The following is a 15,180-nucleotide window of genomic DNA, read 5'->3' on the forward strand; positions in this document are numbered from 1 at the left end:
AAGAGAGGAACCTGTTGAACAAGATGAAAAGACAGGATATTTTTTTGACAGGTTTAAGTTTCATGTTCCGCCACAAATTCTAACAGAACCAAGGGAACAAAGGACAGTTTCTGTATGGAAGAAGAAACCTGTACCGGAGGAGCCACTCTGTGGATGGACGCATCATATAACAAAGGGAGAAGCTGTTTGGGACCCCAAAGCATGTGACCTGACATTAATCAAATGTGTGGAAGAGTGGGTGCTCACCATGAATCAGATTGAACCAGTTGAAGGTGAAATAACGAGAACAAGATTGACTGAAGGGAGTAGTTCCTCAGTCATTCCGAATTGGTCTTACGCCAATACCTAAACAGGAAGAGCCTGTGGTAGCTAGAAAGCATCAGAACCAGGAGGGTTCTTTACTGACATTTGGAATTTTTTACAAACTCTAATGACCCACCTCAAGACAAGAACATTGCAAAGATGATTGACATAGACATATCAGAATCTGAACCATTCAAGGATACCACACGAGAAGAAGTAGTGAAGAATGAGTGGTACAAATGGGCAAAGTATACGGCAAACAAACACAGAATGGACAATTGTATATTGTGTAGTAAATCACCTTTGTCGGATCTCATAATAGTCCCTGAACCAGTATCATTTAAAAACTGTGGAACTTGGAAAAATGTTCATTGTACCAAGACAAAGTATTCCATTCCCTTGTGTGATATAGAATGTATGATTGCTCAGGGGAGCACTAGAGGCAAAACTGTGTTGAACAACACTGTGTTGGGTGACAAGGATTGTGCTGTCTATAACATTTGAACTGAATTAAATGGACCTTTGTTAGATGGAAACACTGTGATTAAAGGTAAATATGAATGTTTTTACAGCCACAACACCGAAGGGATTAATGTAGGAAACACCACTGTAGAATGTGATACTATTTGGGTACTAGAGACTGCAGGGGTTAGTAGAAATAGGGATAAAGGGTTGATAACGAATGGAAAAGGGTTGTGTGGTAAAATAACTCAGGTTGCGCCATCTCTTAATATGCTAAAATATCAAGACAGAGGTATTGAGGATAGTTTCTGGATGTGTGGTAAAACAAACTGTTGAATGTACTGCCAGATGGATGGATTGGTTTTTTGTGCCTTAATTAGAGCAATTCAACAGGTTACCATTATTAAGTCACCCCTTGATGACTATGATAACTCTAGAGTTAAGAGGGAGTATGAGAAAAATCCTGAGGTATACCTTGATGTAATTGGACAGCCTAGAGGAGTACCTTGGGAGTTCAAAGCAAGAGATGAAATTAAATCTGGATTTGAATCTATGTTTTTGTGGATGACACCAAATAAGAATTTGGAGTGGATTAATTACTGATACATATCCACAAAAAGGGTCATTTCCATAGTGAGTACAACAGGTGCTATGTAAGATTTTAATATATCTACTTTTGTTCACGGCCTTGTGTTTTTGTTTGTTTTGTTGAATGTTTTTGATAGGTATATCAATGAATGTTTCTTTTAATTAAAAGTTGGTTTTGCCTTCTAAATATTAGGTTAATTTCAAAACATGAGGGTAACAGTGGGATATCCCGGTTACAAGTGTCTATGGACCATGTCCTTAATCTTCTAACAGAGGTTGGTATCATGTTTGTTGGAGAGGTGTCTGAGAGGGAGGATCATGTTGACAGCTTAAATTTAGAATGATGTTGTGTCAATTTTATTTTGAATGATTTTTTTTCTTTTTCACATAACTGAGATAGCATTGCCTAAGGCTATGTACTTACATGCTCATGCTTCAACAAAATGTAATGCATTATTTGTATTGTTTCTATACTTAACCAGATCTTTTACTCATATGAAATACTAGAGATGTTTGGTCTCGTTGGGTTTTCTTCAATGTTTCTAATTGGATCTTTTACTCCTATTTGGTATTAATAATTTGGAGATGTTGGTCCAGTTGGTCCAGTTGGTTTATATATTTTACTCTGTTTTTATATTTTATTGTCACAGGTATTCTCATTCACCATCCTAGGGTTCTATTTGTATTATTATGGGGCTAATTAGCCCCAGAGGGGGGATTTGTGGGAGCAAATAGAACACATAGACAAACGCATAAGATGTATAGAATAGCTGAACACTAAAAACACTACATGAAGGAAAGGTGACACATAGGTGCCAGGATAGCTGGACATACCAAGGCCAGAGGGATATACAAAGGAGGGGGTCAGTCAAATGACTAACTGATGACCAATAGACATAGTTCGCATATTTTTAGGACGTAGAGATGCAGAAGGAATGACAGAGAAGACACATAGTCTATTGCTCTGAGATAAAGACACACATACAAAGGAACATATTGAGCTAAGTGCAGAGCCAAAGCATAGGCCTGTAAAATAGAGGAATGTATAGTATTTTTAGTATAGCTGGACACGCTAGAAACTGAGGAGACACATAGTCTGCTGATCCTAGATAATACACAAACAAAAGAATGCATTGAGCTAAGTGCAGGAACAAAGCAAGGGTCTTGTCATCATTATAATCTGACGGAAAGCAGGTATGGGCGTTATTGAGCTGAACAAGCAGGATGCACAGATTGGAATGTAACTTAATTTGCATGTGGGATGGGCTCATATGCAATATGTGGATACATACTGGAGCCAGGGCTCTGGAAAAGGTGTGTGTTCCGCGGGGCACTCCGGCTTGCTATACTTTTGTATTAAACCCTATTATCATCTGTTAATTCAAATAACTCAACCCCTGCATACAAATCCAATTGGCTATTTGCAACCATTTTACAGCGAAACTCATTAACACATTTCCCAATACACCACATGATCCATTTAAAGATTGACAAATAAACATTCCCACTTGAAATTAAGTTTTGTGACTACCAATGATGACCCAAATTCAGTCTTTCACAATATTGAGATTAGGGAAAGAGACCAAGTCCCCCTAAAATCTCACTTGCGTAAATCACCCTGTTAAAGTGAGTCCACCTCGTGGAGTCAAATGATATTTTTTAAAGCAACGCGTCAAGTGGAAAATCTTACATCGCAGCACCGTGGATTAATAAATGCCTAGATCTATCTTTAAGCATCCTGAGATCCAGTCGCAGGGGCCTGAAGTGCTTTAAACAGATGATGTACAGTATAAAAAAGCTGGAAGCTATAGGGGGGGGAGGAAGCAAGTTCACTATATGTGTGGGGACTGTACTAGTAATGACAGGTTCACATAGCTCCGGTTTTAATGATATTGTATTTATTTATTTTTATTTTACCTTTATTTAACTAGGCAAGTCAGTTAAGAACAAATTCTTATTTTTAATGACGGCCTAGGAACAGTGGGTTAACTGCCTATTCAGGTGCAGAACAACAGATTTGTACCTTGTCAGCTCGGGGATTTGAACTTGCAACCTCATCCATCAAAAGGAAAAAGAGAAGTTATAAGTGTGTATGAGTGTGTCTGTGTGTGTCCAAATGATTGTGTCTGCATGATTGAGTAGATGCATGGGTGTGTTCTAATCAATGTGTGGTTTAATCAATGTGGACATACTCTACTGGACATGGAGAGAGACTGATGTCCCGATGAAGTCAGAAGCAGTGCACAATGTGTAGAGCTAATGTGTCCCATCCCATGACGCTATACATGTCATGGTATGAAAATAAATAATACCATGACAATAATTAAATAGCAGGCATGGACTTTTTTTCACATTGTGGATAATGGATGTCAAATCACTACTCAATAATGATCATTACAATGGTTTGGAGGACCCTGAGATTTTCCTAGTCCTATCAATGCTACAATGAGAGCAAAGTGATTGCAAGCAATATATTGTTTGATGAGTTGGGGAGAGGTACAGTATATGTCAGGATGCTTGAGGCTACTAAATACAGTAATACACACTGCTATACAAACTGTAAGCATGGGGAGTTGGCGCAGGTCTCCTACCATACTTTGCCACACTCCCCGTGTGCCCCCCCCAATAATTTATTGGGGCTGCCTCTCGGGCTTCCAGCCGCGCTGCCGTGCTGCCTCCTCATACCGCCGCCTCTCAGCTTTCGCTGCCTCCAGCTCTGCCTTGGGGCGGCGATATTCCCCAGCCTGTGCCCTGGGTCCTTTGCTGTCCAGGATCTCCTCCCATGTCCAGGAGTCCTGCTGCTGCCCGTTACCATGCTGCTTGGTCCTTTGGGGGGGGGGGGGGGGGGGGTAGTTCTGTAACATTCGGAGGAGTAGGAGAGATCGGACCAATATGCAGCGTGGTTCGTGTCCATGTTCATATTTATTAAACAGAGAACACTAAACAAAATAACAACGGTGAATGAAACAAAACAGTTCTATAAGGTGAAATACACTAAACAGAAAACAACTACCCTCAAATCAAGTGGGGAAAAACAGGCTACCTAAATATGGTTCTTAATCAGAGACAACGATTGACAGCTGCCTGATTGAGAACCATACCAGGCCAAACACATAGAAAACCAAAACTAGAAAAACACATAGAATGCCCACCCCAACTCACACCCTTCCCAACCTAAACAAGAAACATAACAAAGGAACTAGATCCGCCAGTCAGCCAGGATCTGCCAGAACCGCCAGCCAGCCAGGATCTGCCAGAACCGCCAGCCAGCCAGGATCTGCCAGAGCCAACTACCTGCCTGAGCTTCCTCTCAGTCCGGAGCTACCCCTCAGTCCCGAGCTGCCCCTCAGTCCCGAGCTGCCCCTCAGTCCCGAGCTGCCCATCAGTCACGTGGGGTCCTTGGTGAGGACTACTAGGCCAAGGTCGGCGGCGAGGGTCGCCTATCTAAGGACACGAGGAAGATGGACTAAGACTTTGTTAGAGTGGGGTCCACATCCCGCGCCGGAGCCACCACCATGGACAGACGCCCAACCGGACCCTCCCCTATGGGTTTTGGTGTGCGGCCGGGAGTCTGCACCTTGGAGGGGGGGGGGGGTTCTGTCACGCCCTGGTCTTAGTATTTTGTGTTTTCTTTATTTATTTGGTCAGGCCAGGGTGTGACATGGGTTTTGGTATGTGGTGTGTTTTGTCTTGGGGTTTTTCTTAGGTATTGGGATTGTGGCTTAGTGGGGTTTGCTAGCATAGTCTATGGCTGTCTGAAGTGGTTCTCAATCTTAGGCAGGTGTTTATCGTTGTCTCTGATTGGGAGCCATATTTAGGCAGCCATATTCTTTGAGTGCTTGGTGGGTGATTGTCCTTATGTCCTTGTTCCTGTCTCTGTGATACTTTGCACCAGTATAGGCTGTTTCGGTTTTCGTGTTACATTTCTTGTTTTTGTAGTGTTTGTGTTTAGTTGTTTTCATTAAACATGAATCTCAATAGCCACGCCGCATTTTGGTCCGACTCTCCTTCACCTATAGAAAACCGTTAGCGGCGGACTCACTAAACACAAATACATATTTTGTAAATGATGTCTGAGTGTTGGAGTGTGCCCCTGGCTATCCATACATTAAAAAAATAAGAATATGATGACGTCTGATTTGCTTAAAAGAAGAAATTTGAAATGATGTATACTTCTACTTTTACTTTTGATACTTTTAGACTTTACTGGGTAACTATCTATTAAGGTATCTATATTTTTACTCAAGTATGACAATTGGGTACTTTTTCCACCACTGTATTTCAGCTCATGAAACATGGGACCAACACTTTATATCATGCGTTTACATTTTTGTTCAGTGTACATCGTTAACAAACTACGGAGTAAAAAAAACTTATAATGAACAGTTGAACTAAGCTCATGAACGATTAATAAGTTATATTCTTCACGAATCAATGGGTAAACATCATTCATTTATAAGTCCAAAAATGTATGTACTGTAGCAAGTGCAGATTGCCGCTTTCAACTATATTCTCTACAACAACCAAATATGCCTCTCTAGTTCCACTCTGGGACTGTATTTTACAGTCTCTTAACTCCTTTGTTAAGACAGACAGACAGATGGCACAGTGGTTAACTGGGCCGTCTCCTTTGATTCAGCTTGAGTAGTCCTTGTTCGAATTGTCAGTGTGTGTGAGTAAGTGCCTGCATGTATGTCTGTGTGTGTGTGTGTGTGTGTGTGTGTGTGTGTGTGTGTGTGTGTGTGTGTGTGTGTGTGTGTGTGTGTGTGTGTGTGTGTGTGTGTGTGTGTGTGTGTGTGTGTGTGTGTGTGTGTGTGTGCGGAGACAGCTCTCCACACACATATCGATTTCTCCTGCAGAGTTTATTTCTTACAGCTGCAAGTTACTGCTGTGGGTCAGGACAAGACAGAGTAGTGAGGACCTGTGGTTATGAATCAAAAACGGTTTGATCGGAAAGTCAATGTTTACAACAGCTTGTCACCCTCATGTTGTGAGACTTCAGTCCAAGGAGCACCATTCCCTAAAATACCAAAGAAATACCCTTTGTAGTTCATAACATGTATAATCTGTGCATTACACGTGTTTGTGCTCATAACACGTTCACAAATGAGGCAAGGTTCCTGTCATTGTTTTGTATACTCTCTTTGTAAGTTATCAACCTCAAGATTACTAAATGGATGTGCACCACCATAACCCTCAGGGTGCAGGAGAGAATTTGTTCGCTTTTCAGTGCATCTCTGAACAGCTTCTAGAGGGTTTATGATAATAATGACTATCATTACGTGTCTAGTGGAGTGTGAGATTATGACCTGTTAGTAGTCCCATCCATCCTAGCCCATTGTCGAACACAATTCCCCAGAACATAGCAGATAATAATATTGAATGGGAGAGGGAATCTAAGAGGCCTTGGTATCAGGCAAGGGCAACCTTTCATTGATCAAGTTATGGTGCGGAGAAATGCGTCTCAATGGTCATGCTGCTACTGTTTTATTGATAGCTGGGTCCGTCAATATCCGCTCATCATAAATTCCCCCTCAACATTACATAGGGCCAATAAGGGATGTCCGGGGAAGTCTAGGGGAAGGCTATGGGTGAGACACTCTTCAGTGGATGTTTCTGATTCTCGTCTGTCAAGGATTCGGGGGTAGGACTGGGCCAGGCTTGAACCATTACTGATTCTCGTCTGCCTAGGATTCAGGAGTCGGACTGTCCCATCTAATGATGTAACATCCAACGCTGCCCGCCCAGGATAGGAACCCACAGAGTCAAGGATTGGTGCACTCAATTCAAAGGTCCTTAGACAAACGTCTTTGGGTGCAGGGTTGAAAAGGACTCGAATTCACAACAATTTGTAATACCATAGCTACTGACAATCAGTAGCCTACCAAAACCATGGTAGTACTTCATGGCCCAAAGAAAGGTGACCACTCGACAAGCCATGACGTGCTCTCGCTAGCTAGTTCAAATTTGCAATAGTACTGTCACGTTCTGACCTTAGTTCTTTTGTTTTGTTTTATTATGGTCAGGGCGTGAGTTGGGGTGGGCAGTCTATGTTCTTTTTTCTATGATTTGGGATTTCTGTGTTTGGCCTGGTATGGTTCTCAATCAAAGGCAGCTGTCAATCGTTGTCCCTGATTGGGAACCATACTTAGGTAGCCTGTTTTCACCCTTGAGTTGTGGGTGATTATTTTCTGTTGTGTGTCTTCAACAGACAGGACTGTTTTGTTCTTTCACTTTGTTGTTTTGTATTTCAGTGTTCAGTTTGATTCATTAAATATTAACATCATGAACACATACCACGCTGTGCTTTGGTCCTCACCTTCTTCCACCAACAACGGCCGTGACAAGTCCAATGAGGTGTCGAATCATACTTTTTAATCTAGCTCTCTACCTCTGTAAATTGGCCCAAAGCTCAGGTCTCAGTGTAGTTGAGTAAAAGCTTTAAAAAAAAGCTTAACCTCTTTGCTGTTCCCTCTCTATTTGCAAAAAAAAAAAACTAATCTTATATTGGTATGGATTTTATTTTTTCTGTCCCCTTCCTTCTCAAAGCTAACAACTCTGGGGGAATGAATGGGAATGGATGGGTCTAGAGGAGCGGTGTGCGAGATGAGTGACAGTAATGAGACAGTTGGATAGAAGCACTTAACGGCACAGAGGTGCAGGGTAGTCAGACTCAGTTGGGGAGATGAGGTAAGGACTGACCCAAAGCCTGCCCTGACTCAGTGTCACGTTCTGACCTTTATTTCCTTTGTTTTGTCTTTATTTAGTATGGTCCGGGAGTGAGTTGGGGTGGGCAGTCTATGTTTGTTTTTCTATGTTTGGTTTCTGTTTCGGCCTAGTATTGTTCTCAATCAGAGGCAGGTGTCGTTCGTTGTCTCTGATTGAGAATCATACTTAGGTAGCCTGGGTTTCACTTTTGAGTTGTGGGTGTTTGTTTTCCGTGTGTGTGTTTGTTGCCACAAGGTACTGTTTCGGTTTTCGTTGATGCATGTTATTTTGTTTTGTTCTAGTGTTCTGTTGTTTTTCGTATTAAACATAATGGACACTTACCACGCTGCGCATTGGTCCTCCGATCCTTCTCGCTACTCCTCCTCAGAAGAGGAAGGGGGAATGCCGTTACACTCAGTCTATCACAAAGAGCTCTGAAATTACGTTTGACCTAAAGTAAAAGTATCTTACTTGGATTGTAATTTACTCAAGTAAAAGTAACCCTCTTTAGAAACTACTCTGGTAAAAGTAAAAAGGTATCTGGTCAGAAATCTACTTAAGAACTAGTTTTTTTTACAAATTACGGTAAATTGTGACAGCAAACAAAAAGATCAACAACTTAGTGCAAATGATTTTACATTAATTTCCTTATTTAAGCATGCCAGCACCATCTTGCAGATGTCCTCCAGTTAGGCTGTACAGTTTCAATTACAGTCTTATACAAAGTTGAGTTAATATCCAAGCTATGATGCTGCTGATGGTCATTAGTAGCCTACCAAACTTGCTAACTGCCTGGTACTCAGCACTCTATTGTCCCTCTAATCACTCTGGCATCAATGCAAATGTGATCGAAAATCGAATCAAACACTTCAATGAGAGCCCATGAGCTCATATTGAGCAACATTTCTATAGGCTATGTAATTGCGAGAGAGAGAAAAAAGAGGAGGCCTACTATATGTATTTCTCAACTTTCCTAATATCAAGCACATTGCTTATATTTACAACAGAGTATAGCCTACCTGGCTTGCGTGAAATATTTTTTTTTTATATTTAAACTTTGTTTAACTGAATCACGCCAAAAACATCCTTCATTCGCTATTCAAGTACATAGATTACTTGTATTCCCGCTGCCCCTGTTTCGATACAGGTGCATGATAATGGTCCATTCTAAATCAAAAACAAATTTCACACATATATTATTTAGTATATGTAAAGACAAAATTAAATCAAGAATAGTCTGATGGGTGACAATATTAGCCTATCACTTGTGAATGATGCCCAGCATAAGAAACAATTCCTTTTTTTCGTATCTTTTTCGAATCAGTCGCACACCTCATGTAGCCTAGCCCATAGGCCTGTATGTTTTGATAATGTTTGTATCACAACTAAAGTTGCCAAATAACTTCTTAAAATGAAGCACATTAATCCGCTTTACAAGGGTTGCAGAGCCTAACTGGCATACATAAGCAGCATGTGAGTTTCAAGTTTGGGGAAGACCATTTTCACCATAAAAATGCGCATTTATAATAAAAGCATAACAATTTGATAATGGAACATTCGCGCTTATAGCCTACTACCTTGTGCGCATTGCAATATCTTCAATTCCAACTCGGGAATTGGATAAGGACCCGCGCAATTGCATCCCCGATGTGTCTGTCTTCCCTTGTAGCCTGTGAGAAAGACCTGATCACGTGATGAAGAGTCATGAGAGTGAGAGGTAATTCAGAGCGCTCAGCACTCAGGGAGAAGGGCACACAGGCCACTGGTTGCAAAAGGCATGGATTTTTTAAGGTGCGTTACGCCCACACAAAGGGGATGCCGCCGTTAAATTCTAGGCATTATCCAGTGCTTGTCAAATTGTGAATGAGTGACTGATCTAGTGTGTACAGACTGCGTTAAAAAAACAAAGCAGAGCTGATGCCTTCAAGCAACTTTTTTCGAATCATCATTAGAGTCGTATCATGCAGCCTTACAATGTATTAAAAATCAAAACACATAGCCCAACGTTTGTATAAAAACTAAAGTTACATTAATAACTAAATTAAGCATCTGGAATACCTATTTCTTTGTTAACCGCTCAACACAGAATAGCTGTATGTGCGCACTCCCTCAAATCGTTTGAAGAAAATATCCTTTCTATTTTATTCAGCTTTTTTCAATTGTATTCTTCATACTATAAAAAAATTACATAGAATTCTAAGCAAATCTTGTCTGCTAAATGAACTAGTATAGCCCACAGCCAATTGACATCAGGACCTAACATAAGGACAACTCCGAGTATGCTATTCTGTTCTTCTGAAATAGACTACATTTTCTTCAATCAATTAGCTTAATTTCTCTGAGATCAAATTATATTTCAACTAAATAACGTTTCAGAAGTGATACTCATCTGTTTCTAACTACAGAAATGATTTCAGAGCAATCTGAGATGGTGGGTGTCATGGCTTGCTGAAATGCCATGGAACGACCCTGTAAGCGAACAGACTCAGGGGACCACATCTTGACAAATAGGACATATCTTGACAGATACGAAGAGATAAGTATAAGAATATGAGTAAATTCATAGACAGGGTTTGGCTGTGTTTTTCACAAATAAACCAGATAGGTTTGGCAAACGGCAGGGCCCCATGGGCCATGGCCAATAATTATACATATTATCCTTGTTACCCAATGCATCTAGCTGTTTTTTTAAGCCTGAATCCAAAACAGCAGATTACAGCACCTGCATGACTATTGAAAGTTACATTATGTCTAGTAGTTCTATTTGGCCATATGGCAACTTCACTATTCCTTTCAGACATCTGCTTGATGCACAGACATACATTTATTTATATGCAAAATTACCCACTTGGCACATTTCATTTTGATGTACCTTTGGTTAAGTTGTTAACTAACGTTAATTCGATGTGAAATGAAAAATATATAATATATATATATATATAAAAAAATCACCATGTCATTGGATTTAGGTAAAAAGTTGGGTTAAAAGAAGGATGAGATGCCCTTACTTTAATTACTTTTTGCTAGTTTTTTAAACCACTAATTGACTGAAAAAAATTAGGTTCAATTATTTGAATTTGATTTGGTTTGTTTCTATTATGTAAGCTCAATGCGCACATTGCTCTGTTTCTCTAGATATAAATCAAATCAACCCCGAACTGTGTGATATAGTAGGGAGTTGTAGTTTCCAAAAGACCAAAATTCAACATAATAGCTCAGAAAACATGGTAATTAACTACATAATCCATTGAGCGCCTACTTTTCCAGTGTGTGATTTTTTGATACCTGCTCTATTAGGTTAGTGTGGGCCAGACAGGGAGAGGAGAGAGAAGAATGCGTGATAGAGAGGGGTTGCTTCGTGAGGTATCTATACTTGAAAATACATTATCTAAGTGATTGATAGTTGGTATTCAGCAGTCATAAAAGTATGCCTTATTTACTTTGAAGAATTACTAAAATAGTGATTTTGTCAGATGGCATAGGCAGCAGCTCTATAGAGATCTGATGATGATTTGGAATGAAATAATAAAGTAATCAAATAAAACAAATGTAATATACACAACCAGGAGTTGGAACCAAAATGATTCTGAACTCAAATATAAATGCAACATGCAACAATTTCAGTTACAGTTCACATAAGGAAATCAGGAAACTAAAATAAATTCATTGGGCCCTAATCTATGGATTTCACATGACTGGGAATACAGATATGCATCTGTTGGTAACAGATACCTTTAAAAAAAAGCAGGGGCATGGATCTGAAAACCAGTAAGTATCTGGTGTGACCAACATTTGCCTTAGGCAGCGTGACACATCTCCTTCACATAGAGCTGATCAAGCTCCTCTTCAATGGCTGTGCAAAGTTACTGGATATTGGCGGGAACTGGAACATGCTGTCGTACACGTTGATCCAGAGCATCCCAAACGTGCCCAATGGGTGACATGTCTGGTGATTATGCAGAACATCGAAGAACTGGGACATTTTCAGCTTCCAGGAATTGTGTACAGATCCTTGGGGCAATGCATTATCATGCAGAAACACGAGGTGATGGATGAACTGGATGCAGTCTATCACAGTGCCATCCGTTTTGTCACCAAAGCCCCATACACTACCCACCATTGCAACCTGTACGCTCTCGTTGGTTGGCCCTCGCTTCATATAGTCGCCAAACCCACTGGCTGCAGGTTATCTACAAGTCTCTGCTAGGTAAAGCCCTGCCTTATCTCAGCTCACTGGTCACCATAGCAGCACCCGCTCGCAGCACGCGCTCCAGCAGGTATATCTCACTGGTCACCCCCAAAGCCAATTCATCCTTTGGTCGTCTTTCTTTCCAGTTCTCTGCTGGCCATGACTGGAACGAATTGCAAAAATCTCTGAAGCTGATGACTCACATCTCCCTCACTAGCTTTAAGCACCAGCTGTCAGAGCAGTTTACAGATCACTGCACCTGTACTTAGCCTATCTGTAAACAGCCCATCTATCTACCTACCTCATCCCCATACTGCTATTTATTTATTCATTTTTCCTCCTTTGCACCCCAGTATCTCTACCTGCACATTGATCTTCTGCCGATCTACCATTCCAGTGTTTAATTGCTATATTGAAATTACTTCGTCACCATGGCCTATTTATTTCCTTAACTTACCTCATTTGCACTCACTGTATATTGACATTTTGTTTTCTTTTGTTCTACTGTATTATTGACTGTATGTTTTGTTTATTCCATGTGTAACTCTGTGTTGTTGTATATGTCGAATTGCTACGCTTTATCTTGGCCAGGTCGCAGTTGCAAATGAGAACTTGTTCTCAATTAGCCTACCTGGTTAAATAAAGGTGCAATAAAATAAATAAATAAAAATTGCACGACAATGGGCCTCAGGATCTCGTCACGGTATCTCTGTGTATTGAAATTGCCATCAATAAAATGCTATTGTGTTTGTTGTCCATAGCTTATGCCTGCCCATACCATAACCCCACCGCCACCATGGGGCACTCTGTTCACAATGTTGACATCAGCAAACCTCTCGCCCACACAACACCATACACGTGGTCTGCGGTTGTGAGAACAGTTGGAGGTACTGCCAAATTCTCTAAAATGACATTCGAGGCAGCATATGGTAGAGAAATGGATATTCAATTCTTCTGCAGTCAGCATGCCAATTGAATGCTCCTTCAAAACTTGAGACATCTTTGGCATTGTGTTGTGTGACAAAACTGCACAAAGTGCACCTGTGTAATGATCATGCTGTTTAATCAGCTTCTTGATATGCCATGCCTGTCAGGTGAATGGATTATCTTGGCAAAACCTAACAGGGACGTAAACAGATTTGTGCACAAAATATGAGAGAAATAATATTTTTGTGCGTATGGAACATTTCTGGGATTTTTTATATCAGCTCATTAAACATGGGACCAACACTTTACATGTTGCATTTATATTTTTGTTCAGTGTATAGAGCCAATTTCGTTCTGAACAAAACCAATTTTTTATATATTTTTTTACATTTAGCTCAACATTAAATTACTTCACCAATCAGTGTGGATAGAGCAGTATGCTGTGGAGCATTAAGAGGTTAACAAGCACTTAAAAAGTTAATGTATTCTTCTAAACATTTCTCCCTAATTTCTGAATCACTCTTGTAATGTCATCAGCAGGCAACAGTGACCTACTGTATGCTTCAGAGGGGAGGGACATGTAGCCTACACACCCACCGGCACAAGATTTCCAGCTGGCAGGCAGACGCTGGAATACATTTCCGAGTGACAGAGTGAGTGAGGACTTTGCATAGGCGCTTGTTGCGATTTTTGTGAGGCTGGAAAAAAATGCACGGAACGTAAAATAACGTTATTAAGTGGTTCCCGTGCTTTTAAAATAATGTTTCTCTTTCGGAACAGTATAGATCGCTTCCGGTTTGGGTTTTGTTCCTCAAATAATTTCGTTATTTTCCAGTTTTAGGTTATGTTCCCTGAACCATTCTAACCCGTATATAACAATTGAATTATTTTATTAAAGTAATCATGGGGCACACTACCATCATGGGGCTTTTATTAATTATTGTATACTGTGTTGTTACAGAATTCAACCCACAAAATGTATAGTGTTAGGTGAAATGTTTTTTTTTAAACTAGCAAAACCGAAATTGAAAACCGTTATATATTTTTTTTAAATATTTGAACCAAACCGACCTCAAAAAGCAGTAACTCAGCACCACTTTTTGCAAATACAATTAGTTTTCCGCATTGATTCAACTTAATCACATATTATTATGTTATTATTATTATTATGACGTGGAAACAACGTTGATTCAACCAGTTTTTGCCCAGTAGAAAGTTACATGTCACGAAACACCTGAAAACATCCATGGGGACTGTCAAAAGGGTACAGTACAGCGGGAGCTACACAGTATCAGCCTTGTAAAAGCAACGGGGATATATTGTATGTCTTAGCAATAAGATATATGGTTGGCACGACTAATTTCCGTCGATTCATTGCCGTCGATTCGTTGCACCATTGAGGTCTGAATACCCCTTTCCCAATGGAGACCTGTTCAACTGCTACTGTTGTAACCTAAAGTTGTACATTTGTGTGGTTCATCCCTATGCAGTTGGTGTGTCCATTAGTTTATGCCTTCCTTATACAAATATTTGCCCATTTTCAAAAACTCACCAAAAGCAACGGCAATCCGCAGACCACTGCGTAAAGTATTACAGGAGGAACAGCGCTGGACGCTTCGGGTCCATGGTAGGGCTTGGTGTAGGCATTGTCATAGCAGAAAAACCCTTGGACGTGCACGTTGAAAGTGTCGGTGTACTCAAAGTAGTATGCCAACATGACAGTCCCAGCCATGATCACCAGCTGGAAGTAAAGCATGGTTGAATGGAACCCCCAGCCGACCGGTGTTTAGGCTACTGCTGTAACCCGTCCAGTACTCCACCTCGCTCCGCGTTCCATCCACATATATCTCTCGCTACTACAAAGGAAGATAATCCATAAAACATCGTGTTAGGTGAAGAGGCGAGCTCAGTCTTGACACCGCTCAGAGGTCCATGCGAGGGTGAAGCTAAAACAGAAAATGAGTGTAGAGCGGGTTGGGAACATGAGCGCGTGGGATGGAATA

At 40.6% G+C, this 15,180-nt stretch overlaps 1 protein-coding gene across 1 annotated transcript in view; it reads right to left on the reverse strand.

The window, feature by feature from the left end:
• The window catches only part of LOC135508112 (phospholipid phosphatase-related protein type 5-like), a 70,341-nt gene extending 55,379 nt beyond the window's left edge, over positions 1–14,962 (reverse strand). The window contains exon 1 of the mRNA XM_064928067.1: positions 14,730–14,962. Within this exon, the coding sequence (XP_064784139.1) occupies positions 14,730–14,933 (204 nt within the window). The 5' untranslated portion in view covers positions 14,934–14,962. The remainder of the gene's footprint in view (positions 1–14,729) is intronic.
• Positions 14,963–15,180: the final 218 nt, after the last annotated feature.

The sequence above is a fragment of the Oncorhynchus masou genome, chromosome 3, assembly GCF_036934945.1.
Source record: "Oncorhynchus masou masou isolate Uvic2021 chromosome 3, UVic_Omas_1.1, whole genome shotgun sequence".
NCBI lineage: Eukaryota > Metazoa > Chordata > Actinopteri > Salmoniformes > Salmonidae > Oncorhynchus > Oncorhynchus masou.